This window comes from Diuraphis noxia, unplaced genomic scaffold (assembly GCF_037042655.1).
Source record: "Diuraphis noxia isolate RWA-SAM2 unplaced genomic scaffold, SU_Dnox_SAM2 contig0003, whole genome shotgun sequence".
Taxonomy (NCBI): Eukaryota; Metazoa; Arthropoda; class Insecta; order Hemiptera; family Aphididae; genus Diuraphis; species Diuraphis noxia.
In genome coordinates, this window is record NW_028301713.1 from 82548147 (window position 1) to 82568477 (window position 20331).

The window sequence follows — 20331 nt, forward strand, 5'->3', positions numbered from 1 at the left end:
TTTACCACTTATAATAATAACATTATGTAGCCATATAATAGGCACATATTAATACATGTATTATATTACATTGTGTACATATTACCTACCAAAGTACCAACCCATCAAACGCGCGTTATTGGACAATGATGAAGTGCGTGTCTGGTGTTTGTGTCCTTGGACATCCATCGGTATCGAGAGTGTGTGTGTGTGCGTGTGAGAAAGAGATAGATAGAGAGAGTGAGAGAGAGATAGATAGAGAGAGTGAGAGAGAGAGAGAGAGAGAGAGAGTGCGCGCGCGCGTTGCACTGCAGCTCCGGAGTCCGGAGGAAACTGTTTCCACGATATTCAATGTTAGGATCCATTTGTAGGTACTGCAGTATGTTAATATCACAACTTCGTTTGCAAGTCCCAAAATAATATTATATAATATCAATTAGTCTTCAAACCGTGTTGGATATAGCAACCGTCAAGTAGGTATTATATCGTAAGTTTATGTAACGATAGCGTATAAAGCATTACGTAATTTTGTCAAGACTTTTTTCTAATAATTAACGGAAATTACTTTTTATAAACAATTCTCAACTCCTATAATACAACACTATATATTATAATGTGTTTCCGTTTCATGTATCAAGAATCAAGAATTGAGAAAAAGCCGTTGAATTCGCTCTTGTACGTGCAGTATGTGTCAAGTATTTGAGCATAGGAAGAGTTAAATTTGAATTCAATGGTTAATTACTGTATACGAAACAACAATTCTGAGCGGAGACGGATTGTCTCCGCTCAATTAGCCTACATTTCTCAGTATATTTAGTATTACAATTGCCTAATATCAGTAATTGACAATTCTATAATACTCTAAGCTAAACTAATTTTCACCCTAAACAAAATGCATATATTAATTATTAAATAATTACTAGAATAAATTACTATAATAGCTGTTCTGACAGAGATGTAAATACTAGATTATCGTAGAATATCGTTTAAATAGGTTTGTGGTGTACAATCAGGGTCAAGGCAATATTTGAAAACTTTGCACTTCGAGGCAACATAGTTTGCCCTCCCTAGAAAAAAAAGTGATTTTTCTTAAAATGTAATGTAAGATATAACTAGTAACAAATATTTTGTGGCATAAACACCGCGGTTTAGCCCCAAAACGATTATTGAAAATTGCGTTCGGAAATCTATTATATAAATTTCAATACGTTACGAAAAATGGAGCAGTTGAATTTTTTGCCGGACTTAGAATGAATGTTATACTTATAACTTTTTGAAACCCGTGAGTTTGTGTATTCCCACCCGTAAAATAAGGCTTTTTTTCTAAATTTAATTAATGTATTGATAAAAATAAAATAAAAATTAAGTACTATACAAAATATCCAACATTTTAAAGATGAAAAACTCACATTTTCATAAAAAAAAATCAAAAAAGTTATTTTTTTTGTACATTAAACTTGAAAACGAGATTTTGAAGTTTTGAAGTTTTTCGGCCATAAATACTAAAGAATTTTTGAAAGTAGATGTAGTATACCAATTAAGCAAGTAAAAATAATATTTTGAAAAATAAAATTCACAAAAATTGCTTGGGAGCTAAACTGCATTCGTTCCAATATTTCATATTTTCATTTATTAATATTATCTTCGATATCCAGGAAAATGAATGTTAAATTAACACAAAGATTTCTATTTAAAAGTGTATAATGTTTTTGTAAAAAAAAAATATTGTACCTACACATAAAATTTAATGAGTCGAGTAATTAAGGAATATATTACATAATACATATTATAAAAATAAAATATAAAATGAAAAAAATGTATTATTTATTAGGTATTATTAAATTTTTTCTGATCTTAATTGTACTAAAAATAATAATTTAGATATATTTATAACTTTCTCCTAGATTGGAGATTTGATAATAAAGTAATATTTCTTCAAAATCCGTTTTATTTTTAAAACTCATTATTTCTGATTCAACTTTTAATAATGTTAACGCAAAACCCTTTTCTTAGTTCATAGTTGATCTTCAATATTTTTTGTAATAATTTGTGTTATTTTTCTACTAATTGAAAAGAACAATATTTTCCACCTTGGGAAATATGATGGTAAACTTGCCTCCTCCCACTAAATACCTATTTGTAATACACTATAAATAGCTTAAAATAATCTACAAAATCCAAAAAAAAAAAATACATATATATATATTTATATAATTATGATGAATACAATTTTTTAAACTACTGCAAAATAATAAAAATTGTTATTTTTTTTTTAAATAGAAAGAATAAAACTAATTTATTTTATTTTATTGAATTCAATATAATCAGTATTATACCTATAATAAAAAAGTATTTCATTTGAAATACATATATCTCGATTAAGTATTTAAAAACTACAATCAAGTACAATATTATAAATTGTGGTATCAGGTAAAATATTTCAATAAAATAAAATATAATAATTTTCAATTGAGTATGTATTTGATATTTCTTTCCTTTCCTCCGAGAAAAGAGAGTGTACTAACTACTTTATTAAAAATAATTCAGCGTTCACGATAAAAAATTATAATATGTATTAGCATATAAAGAGAACGCTAAGAACTCTATAGATTAAAGCTTACAAATAAGTAATAAGAGTATCTAATATGTATATACCGACAGGAGATTCGGTTGAAACACGATTAGAGTTGTCATTTTACACCATTTTCGTTGGAGTCAATATATTTTTTTAATTTAAAAAATGTACTACTTGAAAGCGTTATAATGGGTATTATCTCCCTCGACTAACCACGGCTGAAAATCAATACACACATATATCACAATGATATAATATTATATTATAATGTGCATAGAGTTTGAATATCTTAAAGACGGATAACGTTTCAATTTTTAAATGTATCGTCTTCGGTTATTCGATATATAATTATAAGAGTATATAATACATCTGTACATATATACCTATATATATATTTGGTATTGTATAATCAATGAGAAAATGATGAATATTCATTTTTTATAAAACAATGTAATAGTCTTGTATTTTATAATATATATATATATATATATATATATATATATATATAGGCAGTAGACACTGTGGATACTTTGGATTTTCGGCATAAAAAAGGTAAAAATAAAAATAATATCTTCGAGATCGTTGTCAGAGTATCGAGCAATAATACAATAATACAATTTTACATTATCACAATATTAGAATTTCATTGAATTCGAAGTAAACTTAAAAAAAAAAAACTGAAATTTCAGTCATGAAAATAAAATATGTTCATATACATACTGAGGTTTATCGTTTTTAAGACTCGTCGACAGAAGACATTGTGTTGTGTCAATATATAGATGTTAGATACTCACACACTTGTGTGTGTGTGTTAGCAGTATATAATAATATAATAAACATATAGTTTTGAATTTGACATTGGAATCGGTCGCGTATGGGTCTTCTTTTATATTTTTTGTAATTTTTCTTTTCTTTCGTTTGGCATTGTAGGCGGGACTCCAGCCAACTTTCTATCGTGTTAGGCTGGTGCAGGACGGGGATTTTCACAAAAGAATAAGAAAAGATTGACCATTGAAACGATGCATTTATATTTTCTATGTCATACAACTATACAAGTATAGATATATTACAACACAATACAACTTTGTGTAGTCTCCTTAAAAACGCCACCGAATTTCTAAACCTTATAAGTCATAATATATAAATTTTAGCGGCTCCCCAATAGAGTAGTATAATATATTTTAATCCATCACACAATGTTTTATTATATACAGTGAAATCATATTATTTTTAAACGAATGTGAAATCGCTTCACGCGCCAAAGACGACAAATCCGAATCCACTGGAGTCAAAAATAGAGGATTGTGTAGCTGCCAGAAAATAACCACGCGGGGAAGCCCCCACCCTTCTTTCGACTCCCGCGCGCCTATATTATAATGTACCTGCATAAAATTATATAATATTTTCATAATCCATGTAGAATACCGATCGACGGAAGAGCAATTTATCCTCGTCTATCTAAAATTATAGGAGTCAATACCGCCAGTAGCTTAACGAACTGCTTTATGAACTGAGGTCAAATACAGAATATACCACCCCCAATATTTGACTGCATTAATTACCTGTTATTATTAATTAAGTGTTGCTTACTTTATTAAATATCTCGACTGACATTTTTAAACACACCAATAGTATACGGTGCTCTATCCACCAACCGGCTCGACTAATAACCATCATGTAGAGAGGCCGAGGCACGTGGGAAACCCCTCATTATCCCACAGCTCGTCAAGTATTCATATCTTAATTATATGAAGAGAAGTAACCAGGGTCACGCGCACGCTAGTTTTTCGAAACGAATTTTCCAATGAGGAAAACAGTACGTAGCAGTTCTAGTTGTAGTCAATGATATTATTATAGGTCTATGTTTTGATACGAGATATAAAAATACATGAAATATTACGATCTAAGATATGGTGAGTATATCTATATGGCTTAGCACTACACAATAATAACATAGGCGCACAATATTATTATCTGCGGGATGTTATAATAGCCATGATCAACCTTGACGTCTGGGAAATCGTCCAGACGAAAGTTTACAAGTTTAATTATGCTATAGCGCAGATTCATTTTACAAACACATACCCGCCAGTTTTCTTTTTATCATTAATATTTTTTTCTGCGATTGTAGTTTTAAATAGGGAAGAAATCCATAAAAAACATATTTTTCACAAATCTTAACCTGCAGGTTTGTACTAGTAAAACGAAGCATTGTTCCTCGATTTTTATACGGAGATCCGAAGTGATATGTAAATTTCACTCTAAATTCCAAGTAAAATTACTATTAAATCTAAAATGTAGGGATAAACTGCACCAAAACTCGTATACGAAAAAAACAAGTTTTAATATATGTTATCCGGAGACAACACTGTTCAGTTATGTCGTCATCAACATTATCAATATAAATTATAAAATACTATCCAATTCGAATGTTATGAAATAACACCACAGATTCGACTCGTGTTTTATTCAAGCGATCAAATATCTCAGGACCCAACACAAGTTTTCCTCTTCCATCGCAACCCTCCAAACCTCACAAATTTCCACGGGGGGGGGGGGGGTGAAAAAAATCCCGAAATCAATTCTAAATACACATGAGTAGTAGTGTACCATATAGGTACCTTCCTATTATACTGCAATCCGTGGATAAATTGTCAGTTGTAATACCAATGTAATGTATAATACTATAATTAGTACATTGATGGTAGGTATAGTTATAATATTAATAAATCAACATTCAACATTTTTGATTATTATGAATTATAAACCGTGACAATATATTATTATCGTTTAGACGTGATCATAAATTTTATTATTTATACATCACTATTGGCAATCTCCTATATATACCAACGTAGTTATCGAATACACCCAGTGCCGCGTTAAGCTATGTTGCTGACCCGGGGAAAATTAAAATATGCCCCCCTTAAGAAAATTATAATTATTATAATTATAATTTTATTTTATGTTGATCCTCAAAATTTGGCCGCTCGTCAAACACCATACAATTTGCCACCTCAGGGCAATCCCCCCCCCCTTGTCCACCGTTAAACAAGGCTCTGAATACACTGCGCATACAATTAACTATCCCATTTTGTGAAATTTTTTATATTTATTTTAAGCGAATTTTAGAAATTATAATTATAATAGAACTATTCAAATTACAAAAACGGTTTTTGTGCGAATGTCGTGTGTTGGTGCTACCTATTTATTGGTAAAAACTATATCGAAAAAATATCTTCTATTATTGTCCTGTTACATTAGGTACATATATTAATTATGACTATTTATACAATTTTCTGTACACAATTCATAACGTGAAGAGCGGACATTTAGTATGATTTATTAAGTCATTAACGTATAATATATTAAATAGTTGATTAAATATCACTAAGACATTCGTATCATGTAAACGTTATACATTATACAACTAAAAAAGTTAACATAAAATTTAAAATACAAAAATATTTATATTTTATGATATAAGTATAATATATAATTAAACAAAACTAGTTAATTAAAAATTATTTGTATATTCTTAATAATTTATGTATATTTGAATTATTTTTTCTGTATTTTTTTGTAATTTACATTAATTTAATTCGTCAGACAGTAAAAAATGCGAAGTATGAACACGAACATTATTAATTGTAAAGTAACTAACGTGTAAGCTTTAAAATGTTTGAAGCGTTTTTAAATTAAATGACGGTCCTAAATATTGATTAAAGCTGATCAATTAATATTTTTTCCCGAATACAAAAAAAAAATAAACTTTTAACGCGTTTGTCAGATACTTAAAAAAACATAATTGATTCATAATTACCTAATCAAAGAATTAATGTATTGTAACTTCGTATAAAATCGAAATATTGATATATGACATATTTTAAACATACATCAAATTTCAACTTTTTGTTACAATTTTCTTCTTGTTTCCGGTAAGAGAAACATATTTTTTGATATTATTTTTCGATCTTTCAAAAACATACCTAAAATCACAATGCTTTGCTAATTACGTATCCTACGTACACTACAAAGTATTCGTGTGATGATTTAAAAAAAAAAGCACACAATTCTAATGAATAAAAGATATTTTATATGTATTTATATATACATAATATACAATATACATGTTATACATATATACACGAGCATAGAGTAGGTATATAGTTAGAAACTATATATTATATGTATAATATTATGCTTAACTTGAAGGTAAGAACATTATCTATTTTTATGTTTTGTAACTTGCTAAAAAATTCAACTACCGTAAAAGACCCACTTACAAACACAGACAATGTTTTTATCATCAAGTTTTATGGTATAGAACAATTTACTTAAATTTTTAAACTAACAAAGCTAAACGTGATCGGCTGAGTGTACAACACTGTACCTAGTACCTACATATGGTATGACGGAAACAACAAATACGAGTACATAGAAATCTTAAGTTAATATAAAAATCATATAGGTGTGAGCAGATTTCTTTCGCAGGATACCTATGCAGGTGTTTTTAAATATACCTAACTCAATACAAGAAAATAACTCCTCAAAACCTATCAATATAAAATAACTCTTCTCATAATGCAAGTATGAATCTATATAAATGAAAATATATGAAAATATTCAAGTTCTAGTTATGAACTAAGATATTATGAGCCTATGAACTATCTTAGTAGTAATTGATTCTGACCAAAAAAAGAAAGACTAAAAACAGTAAAAACTTTATGATATTATGCTAACCTCTGCGTCTCTACAAGGGATGCCATCATGGCAATATGGCGAATCGGCATCCCCCCTGCACACGCCTATAAAATATGAATACAATCCGAGTTATTTTTCGTTTTTAAGTGGTTTCGACAATTTTTTTTTTTTGGCATCAATATTTTAAAATGGGTTTTGGGAGTTTATTAACTTCGGATGAGACCCAACATCTATATTTAGGAGTTTAATATAGGTACTATATGTACAAGTTTGTCTAAGTTCGTGTGCAAAATTGGGTGGGCATACTTTGCTTTGCGATTTAATTCGACCGAGATTGAAAATTCGGATGCTGAGGTGGATTGTATATAGCGCTAGTTGTATAAATCGGACATAGTTTTAACTACTCTATAAACTTTCTTCATATGTCCAGGAACAATTTGAAATTTTCACAAAATGTAATGTTTTAATAGTTTTAGTGTACCGCAGTACACCAGAAAATCGGCACTGGCATAGTCTTTGTGAAATAATTCGACATAGACGGGTAACCACAAGTCGTGGATTGGATCTAGAACTTGGTATACTTTTAATGTGGTTCAAACTAATATATAAACTTTTTTGATATTTCCGAGAATAGTCTCTGGGATTTTCGTCATAATCAGTTGATCAGTTTTTGAGTACCTATATAAGCTACAAGCATACTTACATTCAATTTTAAGAAATAGTTTTTTTTAATCGTGGCTACGTAAATGTAACGATTTAATGAACGATTTTGAGTAATCTGCTCGAGTCGCCGATGACAAAAACAAACATATACAAAAAGAAACTTATTCCTAACTACAATTTATACAAATAGTTTCTGTATACCTAATAATACTATATCTACAATTTTATATTCTCCTGGCACGTTAACGCTGTACAATGTATGAGAAAAATAGATATTGTGTATTTGTGTATAAACGTGTCATATTATAAAATCTTGGAAAATGTTACGACCCACTTTCGTAAGAAAAAAAAGTTGTTCAACGGCGAATCAATACTTATCGATGGGTTTCTATTTGCTCCAACGTGTAAAACTATGGCCAATGTATTTACACTATCCACTCCCATCCACACCCTAAGTCAGGAGGGATTCAGTCAAATATTTTAAAACCTTGCCAACAACTATTTACTTTTCTGAGTGTTCTGTGCGAGTCTGGTATAAAGCACGTATATACATAATACATATATATTTATATATATATTGTATACGCATTTACAAGTGTGTTTATAGAATATTATTATACATCGCGTGCAGTTCGGACGAGAAAACGAACGTTTATACGGGAAAAATAAATAAGAAGAGTAAGAAACTATCGAAAAAATATCTTCTACATTGTTGCCATTTTACTCGGTCGCGTTTAGAATTGTCTGCAATAGGTAGGACGGATTGTCTCTACAACCAGTGACCACGAATTGTAATACTTTGTACTATAACCAGACCAAAGCATTATAAATGTACATAATGTATACATAATATGTACATAGTATTCATCTTGCCTTAAACGTAACCACTATTACAGCAGTTGTAATGTTGCATTTGTACGCGATTCGAAAAAATCAAAATTCTTGATAGTACCAATACTCAATAGTATTATATATATACATCTACTTGACTATAGATTCTAAAGAGATTCAAGGGCATGTGTCAGAATGATATTATGTGCTATATTAAGGACATGCTAATAGTGTAACTAAAATTGTAATATGAAATGAGGACAATGTATCATTTTGTAAAAGGGAACAAAATGAAACACGGGGTAAGAAAAAACCCGAATAATAAAGAAATGATCAAATAAAATAGTATTACATATGTCATTTACTATAAGTATGTAGACCACTGAAGGTGAAAAAAAAGGAAGAATTTCCTTGTTTTTTATGTATTGTTTCAGTGTAAATGTTAATTTTCGTAAATTAATAATTTGAATACTCGTAAATAATTTTTTGAATTTTGATACTTTTATAACAAAATTAATATGTTTTATGAGCATATAATAACAATTGTAGTTATCATTAAACATCACGCTCCGTTACCGTTTGACGTTGTTTTCCATAATATTATCTACCCAGTACCTACACTGGCTATATCTATAAATTATAGTAATATATTATATTAGGCTCGGTACAAAATATACCATGTTCAGAGAAAGAGAATACAATATTACCATAAGTAAATCCTCTGGTTCCATTTCGTTTAGCTCAGTGCGTTTTACCTCGCTCGAATGCGATGTATATTTTTCTTCTTAAAACGGTTTGTATATTATTAAAAATTTTCTTAAAAAAAAAAAAAAAAAAACATTTAATGCTAACGTATGCTATCGATGTATTAAGTACGGTTATTTTCGAACGCAAATAATAAATCTAAATGTCAAATTATTAAGTCTTTGAACATTGTTTTCGTGTATATAATATAGTGATTAATATTATAAATATAAGCGGGTACCTATATTATGTACACAGCTGACCGCGATGTATAATATTAGTTTTATATAATATATTAGTGGTGCGAACGAACAGCATTTCGGTTTCAAGGATTTTCCATTTAAAAGTCGACCCACCGACAATATTGTCGGTGGTTATATTGCTGATGGGCGAGGAGAGGTAGGTAGTGTATCATCAATTATATCGCTTTTGTATAGAGATTATTGTTGGCGCAGTTTCAAAAATATTATGTTCGCCGATGTGTTGAGCGATTTTTCGATTCAAGTCCATACTTTCGGAGTTTTGTTAGTGTTGTGTATTTTTTTTTTTTTTTATGTGGCGCTATTGAATCTTTCAGACGGTCACAGTATGTAATAAGCTTACTTATTATGCACTCGTCATTAATTTATCATTGTACATCTTATATTTGAAAAAGAAAATACTATTTAAGCGCATTTATAAATATAATGTATTTAGGTATAATACAGTATGTCAGCGATATTTCTATTTTCACGGATATACAATATAACATATTATGTACTTAAATATATTTTAGGAAGTTTAGGGTTGATATCGAGAATCCTAAAGTGTATGGAAGGTGATTCAGTTTGGAGTGTTCAACATGCAAATCGAAGATATACGATATACGTGATCTCACCACACGGACAAATTTATAGGGGATGGGAAACTAATTCTTACACAAAATAATACTACTTGAATGACTTCCCAAACATAGTAAACAAATTTACACAAATACATAATACAACATCAATACATCATATTATTATAAAGCTGGGGTGGCCGACATGAATGCGTTCACGAGCCACATGAATAAATACAATGATGTCAAGAGCCAAAATGTTAATAAACACATTTTATAATTTTTATAATTTTATCGTATTTGATCGAATAATAAGTAAATATTGGTTTTTTTTTTTTAATAAGACGTGAGCCGCTTACGACTATATGACGTGAGCCACAAGTTGGCCACCCCTGTTATAAATAGGTACCTGCGGTAATAACCTTTCCGGTATAATAATAATACTATATAATATCGTTGCTTCAAACGAATCCTGGCGAAAGGCCGTCAGGCTGGATCGTATATTATATATATATTTTCCATATTATATACTATTATATTAACCGCGGACTATGCACTTAGTTATATGTCAAGTGAAATGTATAATAATAGAGAATTACCCGAAACTCGATCATTGCTGTAGTCGTCGTACACAATTGTCATATATATTATACGCATGTAATATTGCATTGTACCTATATTTGTACGAATTATATAGATACCTACGCTATGCATGCAATAATCGCTAATGCACTGCATGAATATAGATCACTTGCAGACTTGTGCCGACATTTCGCGAATATTTTCGAGTGACTTATGAAGTTATGACTTATCCGTTCTAAAATGTATACACACTTGAGTGGCCCACACGCACCACATGTACGATTCACCCACGAAATCGGTATAAATATTTAACTTTCGATTTCGCGAATGTACGTTATATTATATTCTTCACTTCTGCAGAGAGACCTAGTCCGTTCTCGAAGTTCAACTGCAGTTTCCCGACTAGCTTAGATGAAAATGTTCAAAGGTTCCCGGAGAGAACATTTCACTCGAGTATAACATCATTATCTCACCTTAAATCGGTATTAAAACGTATCTATTATGTAGGATTGAATGCATTGTATAGAACGATTTGCGGGCTCTAAGCCGAGACGCGATAATGTTATATATCAAAACTTAGTGCGGTCGACAGAAACCCTGGCGGAAAATAAAGTTTATATATTATTACCTATTATAACAACGAAGATGTTGGCATATTTATATCTAATCTATAGATTGTATAATGTTTATAAGTGCTGCAATTGTTGCTGCACGCAGCTCTTAACAATTTTAATGTATATATCGATATTAGCTATAAAATGCCTTTCGCTCTAAATGTCCTTCGGCAGCACACACGCCTCTACTATACCTTTTTACATATACACATCATGTTATCATCGCTTCACTGAATACAGTGTGTTCCACTTTATAAGTAACGCTAAATTATTCCCAAAGAAGACCTTGAATTTGAATTGATTATTTTGGTAAAGGAAAATGTAACTGGTATGTAATACATATATACACATTTTCTGAACATTTCAAAATTAGAATGTTTTAATGGTTATTTAATTAATAAATAATAAAATCCAATAAAAATGTAATTTCTTTAATTGGCTTAAAATTAGAAAACTAATCGAGGTTAAGAAAAACATCCATTTAAGCGTACAGATTAATCATTATACATAGGTACTAGGTATAGTATGTATACAACGTACACATTCCTTATTCGGTCCTAAGAAATTTTAAAGGTGCCAAGAACAAATCAAAACAATAAAATTACGTAATTGGTTCCAGTTTCAGGTTGTGAATCTTTGATAAATAATATGAATATAGGACTATATGGTTAAACGGTTGAAATAAACCATTAAATCATTTGGACTAGATGCGAACTAGATGTGAACAACGTTATTGGCATTCTGATAAAAACAGTATGAATTGTATTTCACACCATAATTAAAAATTGTCCAAAATATTTCATTTATCTTAAGCAGAAAATAAAATCGATGGGAATTTGAGGTTTTGCGTAAAAACGATTTCGTGTTACACATTTTAAGCGGAACACGCTGTATGTTATAACGTGGGAGCAGGGCAATTCATGGACGTTAAACCGAATGTAGGCTATTCAGCCACTATATTATTATATTATGTATCATACTATTCATACTATTATAATCACTTTATATTATACCAATTATCTATATAATATACATAATAAATAGCTACTACGATACTGCTACTACTTTATATTATAATATCATAATATATTATAATATATACCTATACATCGTGCAATATACGATGTACACACGAACACACGAGTGCAATACAAATCATTCGCCGCCCGCGAAGATTGTGCGCACCGATAACACTGCACACACATTATGTGCAGTACAATCATATTTTAATAGTCGGCACGCGTACGATCGCGACTGCAAAAGGAATATTAGTCCTCTCGCTTACATTACTATCGTTATTACGGTAATTTATTATAATACGCGTACGGCCTATTACATTGTGTATGTTTTTACTGTCCGTACAAATCTCTTCCGTACGAACCTCCTTGTAGATAATATACGACCGCGTGCTATACACCCGAGGTAAACGCATATAATAATAATAATATGTATATCATATTATATAATGTTAAACCAGCTGAATGACCTGTTATTGCTTTATTAGTTATAGACTTATAGTGTATACAATTTTGATAATATTTTTTAAATATTTCAAGTTAGAGACTTGTAGCTGATCCATTCAAACGCTTTATAACTCTTAACTCGATTATTAAGTCAACAAGAGAACATTTGCACATTTTATTTCTCTCTCTCTCTCTCTCTCTGACCTACGAGTTGCATAGCAAATTTTACGTTCACAATAATGACCGGGGATATTTTAAGATTTACAAACAATTAACAATTTTAAAATATTTATAGCTCGCTTTAAAATAAAAATACAATAAAAACCCTATGAGATGCCTCAAATAATAATGTTACCTTTAATTTATTTGAGGTTATTTCACTCTAATTTTTGAAATTATTGTGATTAAAATTTATAAAATTAACGTATAATTTGTTAAGTTAGGCATATAGGAGTATAGGACAGAGAGAGAAACAAAAATGAGCTTTATCCTCATAAGTGCACGGTGCACGATATAGTAAAATGTATAAATAACTATTGATGTTCAGAAAAAAATAAAATGGAAAGTAATTTGAAATCTGTAATTTTAATTATATGATTTATATTTATAATTATAATTATAATTTATATTTATAATACGTATAATCTGTATAAGATATCGCGAAAACTGCAAATATTTCTCTCAAAAATATATGATGAGATATTATTGTAGGTATTATAAATGCATAGACATTAGAAGGTCTATGATATCATGTCACGACCGCTCGCGTTTATTTACTTTTTATTTACTTTTTATTTACTCTCATTTATCGCTATCATTTTTTTTTTTTTTTTTTTAACATTTTTATCTTTTGCTCTTTATTGATTTCTTGACTACACTTGGTATAATGATGTGAAGAATCATTTTAATATTATTATTATTTTATTTCGATCGCTCGCACCGGTGCGGAAACGAAATTACGCGTCACGGATCGAGGCCCGTTAATAATAATATTAATAATTGTTGAAAACAGGTAGGCACTTAACGCGTTGTTTTCGCATGAATATATTTATTATTTTATTGTTATACCAATAATTGGAATTAGCATTTAAACATTTAGTTAGTATAATATCGTGCACAACAACACGTGCGAACACGTGAATTAAAAACAAAATTAATAACTAACTATAGCAGTATATCGACAATGTGGGTCAAACTCGGGTGGGATGAAAACAATACAAAACAAACGGAAAAGAGCTAGGTACGAATATACTGAAAATAATAATCATAAATATAAGAACATAAACCGCGTAGGTTTATACATATTAATAATAATAAAATAATATAAATTATACTAATTTCAGATGAGCTACTTTCGATACGGGTCGAGTGTTTTCTCCAGTGGTTTTTTTACAAAATGTTATTGTTCGCACCGATCGAGGCGCAGAAGAGATCCATCGTGTTCTCAACTGCAGTGGGGTTCTATATCACTGTACTCTCTGTACAATGCCCGGGTAACTGGTAATTACCGAGCTTAACTAACGACGGGTTAGGCTGAACCACTGCAGCACATAGGTATATAATAATAATATATATACCAACTATATTTATGAATTACGATAAATAGCTATATAGGTACTCGAATGCTGAAATGAGCTACATCACATAATAACATTATTGTACTTATACTCTCTAACTAAGAATTCTTCTTATATTTGACCAACACAGGGGTCAAACAATCTTTATGATTTTATCGAGAGAGGGTATGGAAAATTCAAATTACGGTACGGCTAATAATAACAATATTGTTAATAAATTAGTTAAATTCAATCTTTTTTAAAATGTATAATATAAAATAAAATTTTATTTTTTAAGGTAAAGATTGTAATAACTTAATCTCTACTTATTATTTTCCTCGGTGGCATTATAATAAAGTCCTCACTTCTCACGCTATGTAACATACTTATTCTATTGTGATATAAACTCTATAATTGGGAGTAATATATTATAACAATAATATTATACATTTTTTTCCATGACATTGTAAATGTGTGGATCAAATAATATGCTAGTAGTGGCTTATGTAGTTACTTACATAACAATAACAATAACAATGATTTTTTTTTAAGTTAACATACAATATTGTTATTATAATATTATGTACGAGTATATAAACCAATGGGAAAATACCACAAAATTACTAAAAATTTTAGCCTTTTACCAACACTGATGGTTCATCCTAAAATTTATTTTGTAAAATTTCAAACTACAAAAATCAATCGGGGTTTGAGCGAACTAATTTCTGTATCCTAGGCCTTATTGGTCAATTTTAGGTTTCCCTGGTATTTGGAATTTTACCGTAACACAATAACATACATTATTAAAATATTAAATATTATGTATTTATATATATATAAATGATAAATATATAACTGATGACCGGTGTATACTCAGCGATTATATTATGCGCATCGGTATGTGTACACACACACACATATATTTTTTTTTTATTCAGATTCTAACGTATAATTATATTGTGTAGGTTATATGCACGACATAGCCATATAGTAACCGCGAGAAAGACGTTTCAAATGCCCAACGGAAAATTATGTTATGAATTATGAGGCTCTAGTATTATTTCACACAAAATGAAATATTAAAATATTATAACTATAATTTATATTTTATAGTAACAATAGCTTTCTAGTGTAAAAAATCGGTTCGTATGCGCGTACCGACACGGCACTGCCTGCACTGTATTCCCAGACGATGCGCGAAGGTATATGCGATTTAGCAAATATACCAATGAACGTATTATAATCATAACACAGATAGGTACTCCACAATACATGCTACACATTTTAAAGAACTACAAATAATTAGGTATCAATTTTCGTCTTTGTAGTATTATTTTTTTTTTTTTAAATGAACAAATACAAAATTTTAAGATCGTCTATATTAATATAATATTCTGCTTGATAACATATAATTATGTCACGAGATCTGGTACCGCCTATATATATACAAATTACTTACCTACCGGCATAATACCGGTCTATACTGTTTACAATACGCGAGTATTTTTAGTTTTTACCACGTCTTTGGCCTTTTGGTGCTAACTCCCTAACCGTATATAGGACCCCCTTTAAAAATTCTAAAAAAATTTGAAGAGTCCGGTATGGACCTGAGCACCAGCCCCACCCCCAATCACTGTAATGACTAATAAATAAATATTTTTAATAAAAATATATATAAATATATGAACACGAAGTATGGTAAAACTGAATAAGTGTTCGTTTATAATATGATGTGTAAGTAAACATGTAAGTATAATAATAAATACATCGACGAATATTAAAATTTAAAATTATTCAACTGTCGATTTATTATAATGTGAGAATAGTATTATTATATGTCATAAAAATTATACTTCTGCAACGATTGGTTAAATCAAAACTTTTTCTACTTAAAACATTTTTTAAGTTTTATATTGAATTGTCACTTTCTTAAGTACTATACAATCTAATGAATTTAATGGAATTGTTTTGGTTTCTGAAGGACTTAAGGTATATCGTATACCAATCCATTTATAATATAAATTAAAATGTTCCATTTAAAATTATAGATCCAATTCTCATATGAAAAAATTAAAGAGGCTCCGAAAAATAAATATATATATAATTATATTTCTCTATATCTGTATGTATTGTATGCATAAAAAAAATTAACATTGATATATTATTAGTCCATTAGATAGTATACGCACGAAGGGGACTTCAGGACTTGGATGCAATTAAAGTAAGTTGAATTATATATTTGTACATCAATATTTAAATATATGTATAAAGTAAAAATATAAAATGACCAAAGAGCGAAGACTGAGGAATTTAGGCGAAACGTATAATTTTATCTCATCCGTACATCGATAATACAATGGTTTATTTTTCTGATGTTTTACTACAGCATTAACATTTTACCCATCAATTATTTTTAGCAACAACCCACTAGCTGTTGTTTAGATATAGGTTCCGCTGTACTAGCCATTCATTCAAGGTTGAATCGTTACGGGTAAATCGTGCGGACGATAAAGATCGGTTCTGGACATAATGGGTCAACCGTCCATCATTCCATGGCTACTAGTCGTGGATAAAGAAACAAATGATAAATTAGTAAAAACAACACTCTGTTTTTTAGTTATTAATTTCCAGCTGAGTAAACATTTTAAGTGTTTTGGAAAAACAAATTTGAATATTACGTTACAATATGCCATCGGAATGGTTAAAAATTGTTGATTGTATGCGATATGTAATTTAAATTCTACTCCCTATACACAATGCTCAAACCTAATACGGAACGTGTACGGAATATAAAAACCTAAATTTAACGTCATGGAATACTACAACTATATATATATGATTGTTTGGAATAATGGGATATATGATAATTATAATACTCATTGTATCCTAATCAGTTATCATATATAGACGGAGTCTAGGTAGGTATTGTATAGCACTACCTATTATAGCTGTGCGCATCTAGTGTATTTGTTTGTTTACGTAGGTAAAAAACACTTTTTGAACAAGAACATTATAGTAAATCTCAGGTAATACCACAAGTGTGGTAATTAGAAAGAGCTTAAAATTTTACACCCCTTCCACCATATGAGTATAAATAATAATAAATATGTAGTATGGACTACTAAAGAGAAATATTCAAATTTTGTTTATATTATACAACTATAATGTGCTTTAATCTAAAAGACAACAAACTTACAACCACTATACCAAATGGAGAGAGGGCTAGGGAGAAAGAAGATTCTATCAACTGAAGATTTGGATTTCGTGAATGTTATTTCTTTTCAATGAATAATAATATCACGTACCTTGAAGGCTTAATGAACTGATAATCGAAATAATCAATATCTAGAATTTTTAACATCTTTCTAGAGTATGATTCCTTTCAAACTTTCTTTTACGTTTACGTTTTTTTTAAATTACTGATGATTTGTATTTTCCCCAATCACTTTGAACTTTAAGTGTAACCATGAGTCTGCAGTAAGCTGTATTATTTAATAATAATCAACTATGAGTACTTAGTGTTAAATCACTGTATAATGTAAAATCTTCTTTGACAAAATGTAATTTCTAGTTGCACCTATATATATATATTATTCTGACTAAGGGAATTACATTTTGGTGGGTATAAACTAAGACGAATGTTATAACAAATAAATAAAAGCCATGGTATATGAAAGATAAAAATTTTATATAGTTACCTATTCAATATTTGTTGCTATATAAATGTCCCCAGTTTATTAAATTCTTTTCACTAACATAAACACACACACACATGTTCACTATACATAATATATTTCAATATTGAATGAACATAACAATTTCTTGTATTAAAACGGGTAGAGTTACTTTTTTATTTAAACTCGACGCTTTTGAAATATAATCTTTATCTAAAAATTGTTTATAGATTTTGTTTTATTAAAGACCAATCATTATTTAATGAATATAGGTACTTATTGTTTATAGTATATTAATTTACAAAGTAAAAATTAGTTATTAGTGATTACTGAATATTAGTTATACCATATATGCCTTACGCATGAAGGTATTGTGTCAAAAATATGTTTGAAAGAAAAAAAAATGTAAAGTTTAAAAATAGAGCATATAATATATAATTGAAAGTGCATTTATGATTTATAATAAATCGCCGATGCCAACTAACAAAGACAAACATTCGGGCTTATTAAATCACTATTAGTGTGAAAGTTCAGTAACAATTTTCAAATTATTTTTTCGAGGTTCGGCCGAAATTAATTGTTTTTAATTTGTATTATTGTTTCGGATAAAAGTCAACAGTTATTAAAATTGGGATAACTTTCATTTGACAATTATATCATAGTCCTTGAGAGTTTGATAAGAATAAACGGAAATAGTATTTTTAATAGTGTTACTGTACTCCGAACAACTGCCATTGCGGATTTTATTTTTTAAATGTATCATCATATAGCAAATTATTATAAAAGTTTAATAATACATTTTCAATTATAATATGAGTTAAAATTAGGACGAACAAACAGAATATAACAATTTTGAAAGATGAAAAAAGTAAATTATACCATTGTGGCATTGTCGAATAAATCGAAAACCTTAAAATCTATATAGGTACGAGTAATTTCGATTATGTACGAATCAAAATGAGTTTTTATTGTAATAGGATATAATAAGCATTATAATCAGTTATAACAAACACTGATTAAGGATGAAAATTTAAAAAAAAAACATGAATACCTAGCTAAAAACCAATATGTAAATACATACATACATTTAAAACATTAATTATTTCCATTTCTGTAACGGGACCCAACAATATTTTGAGTATACACGATATCAATTTAGATAAGGTTATATAGTTTTGCAATTATTGTTTTTGTTTTTTTAAAGGTTTTTTGATATACTTATCCTAAGCAATTATAGCAATAAAATAATATAGTACAAATCAATGATTTAAATGTACTATATTATTTTATGATGTATTTTTATTTACGTCCAAACAATAAAAAGAAAGCGTTGTTAAAACGGTTATGAATTTCCATGTCGTCACCGAGAACCAAAACCACTTTCATCCCTTATCCCTATAACAGTTTAACTACTGCAACGACTATTATTATTTTGTTTTAGTATTTAAATGGTACGTAGTTTTTCTATTAAAATTTACACACACGAGTTTATATTATAATGTAATATATTATCGTGTGCCGTATACGTGATAAAATGTTCTACAATATTATTATTTCACGTCGTCCCTCGCCGGTTTTATAAAATACAGTTCGGTCATCCCACAATCCCGGAGTCGTAATATATATATATATATTATTATCTTGCATGCGAATTTTTTTTTTGGCGAGAAACTGACCTGCAGCAGTGATCAGCGACCCCTCCTTGTCGGCAGGGGCCACCAGGGCGTCTTGACTGTGCCACATGCCGGCAATTTTTCTGAAAACGTCCGATAACCGTACGACTTCACGACGGCGATTGCTGCTGGACATGACGGCGGACGACCTGACTGGAACGATGTCGACTAAACACTGCTGATTGCCGGCGATGGTGGCCTGACAACAACGACCTGCCGGGACGCCACCGCCGCCGCCGCTACTTTCGCCGGGCGGCGGACAGCTGTTGCCTCTTCGTTGGCCGAAAACATATGAAAGAACAACCAAACAGCTGATCGAGCCGAACAGCGACTCTCGTATTATTATTATACACGTATAATATTCCTTTGTCTTCGTATCTGTCACGCGAGCCGATTTTTCTGTTATTTTTTTTTTTATATTTGTTTTCGACGCATAAACTGTCAGAGACGAAT

The 20331-nt window shown here is 29.7% G+C and overlaps 1 protein-coding gene across 1 annotated transcript in view; it reads right to left on the reverse strand.

Moving 5' to 3' along the window:
* Nucleotides 1–20045, reverse strand: part of LOC107173210 (protein charybde-like) — a 42328-nt gene extending 22283 nt beyond the window's left edge. Inside the window, exon 1 of the mRNA XM_089224805.1 lies at nucleotides 19882–20045. Coding sequence (XP_089080931.1) covers nucleotides 19882–20014 — 133 coding nt within the window. The 5' untranslated portion in view covers nucleotides 20015–20045. The remainder of the gene's footprint in view (nucleotides 1–19881) is intronic.
* Nucleotides 20046–20331: the final 286 nt, after the last annotated feature.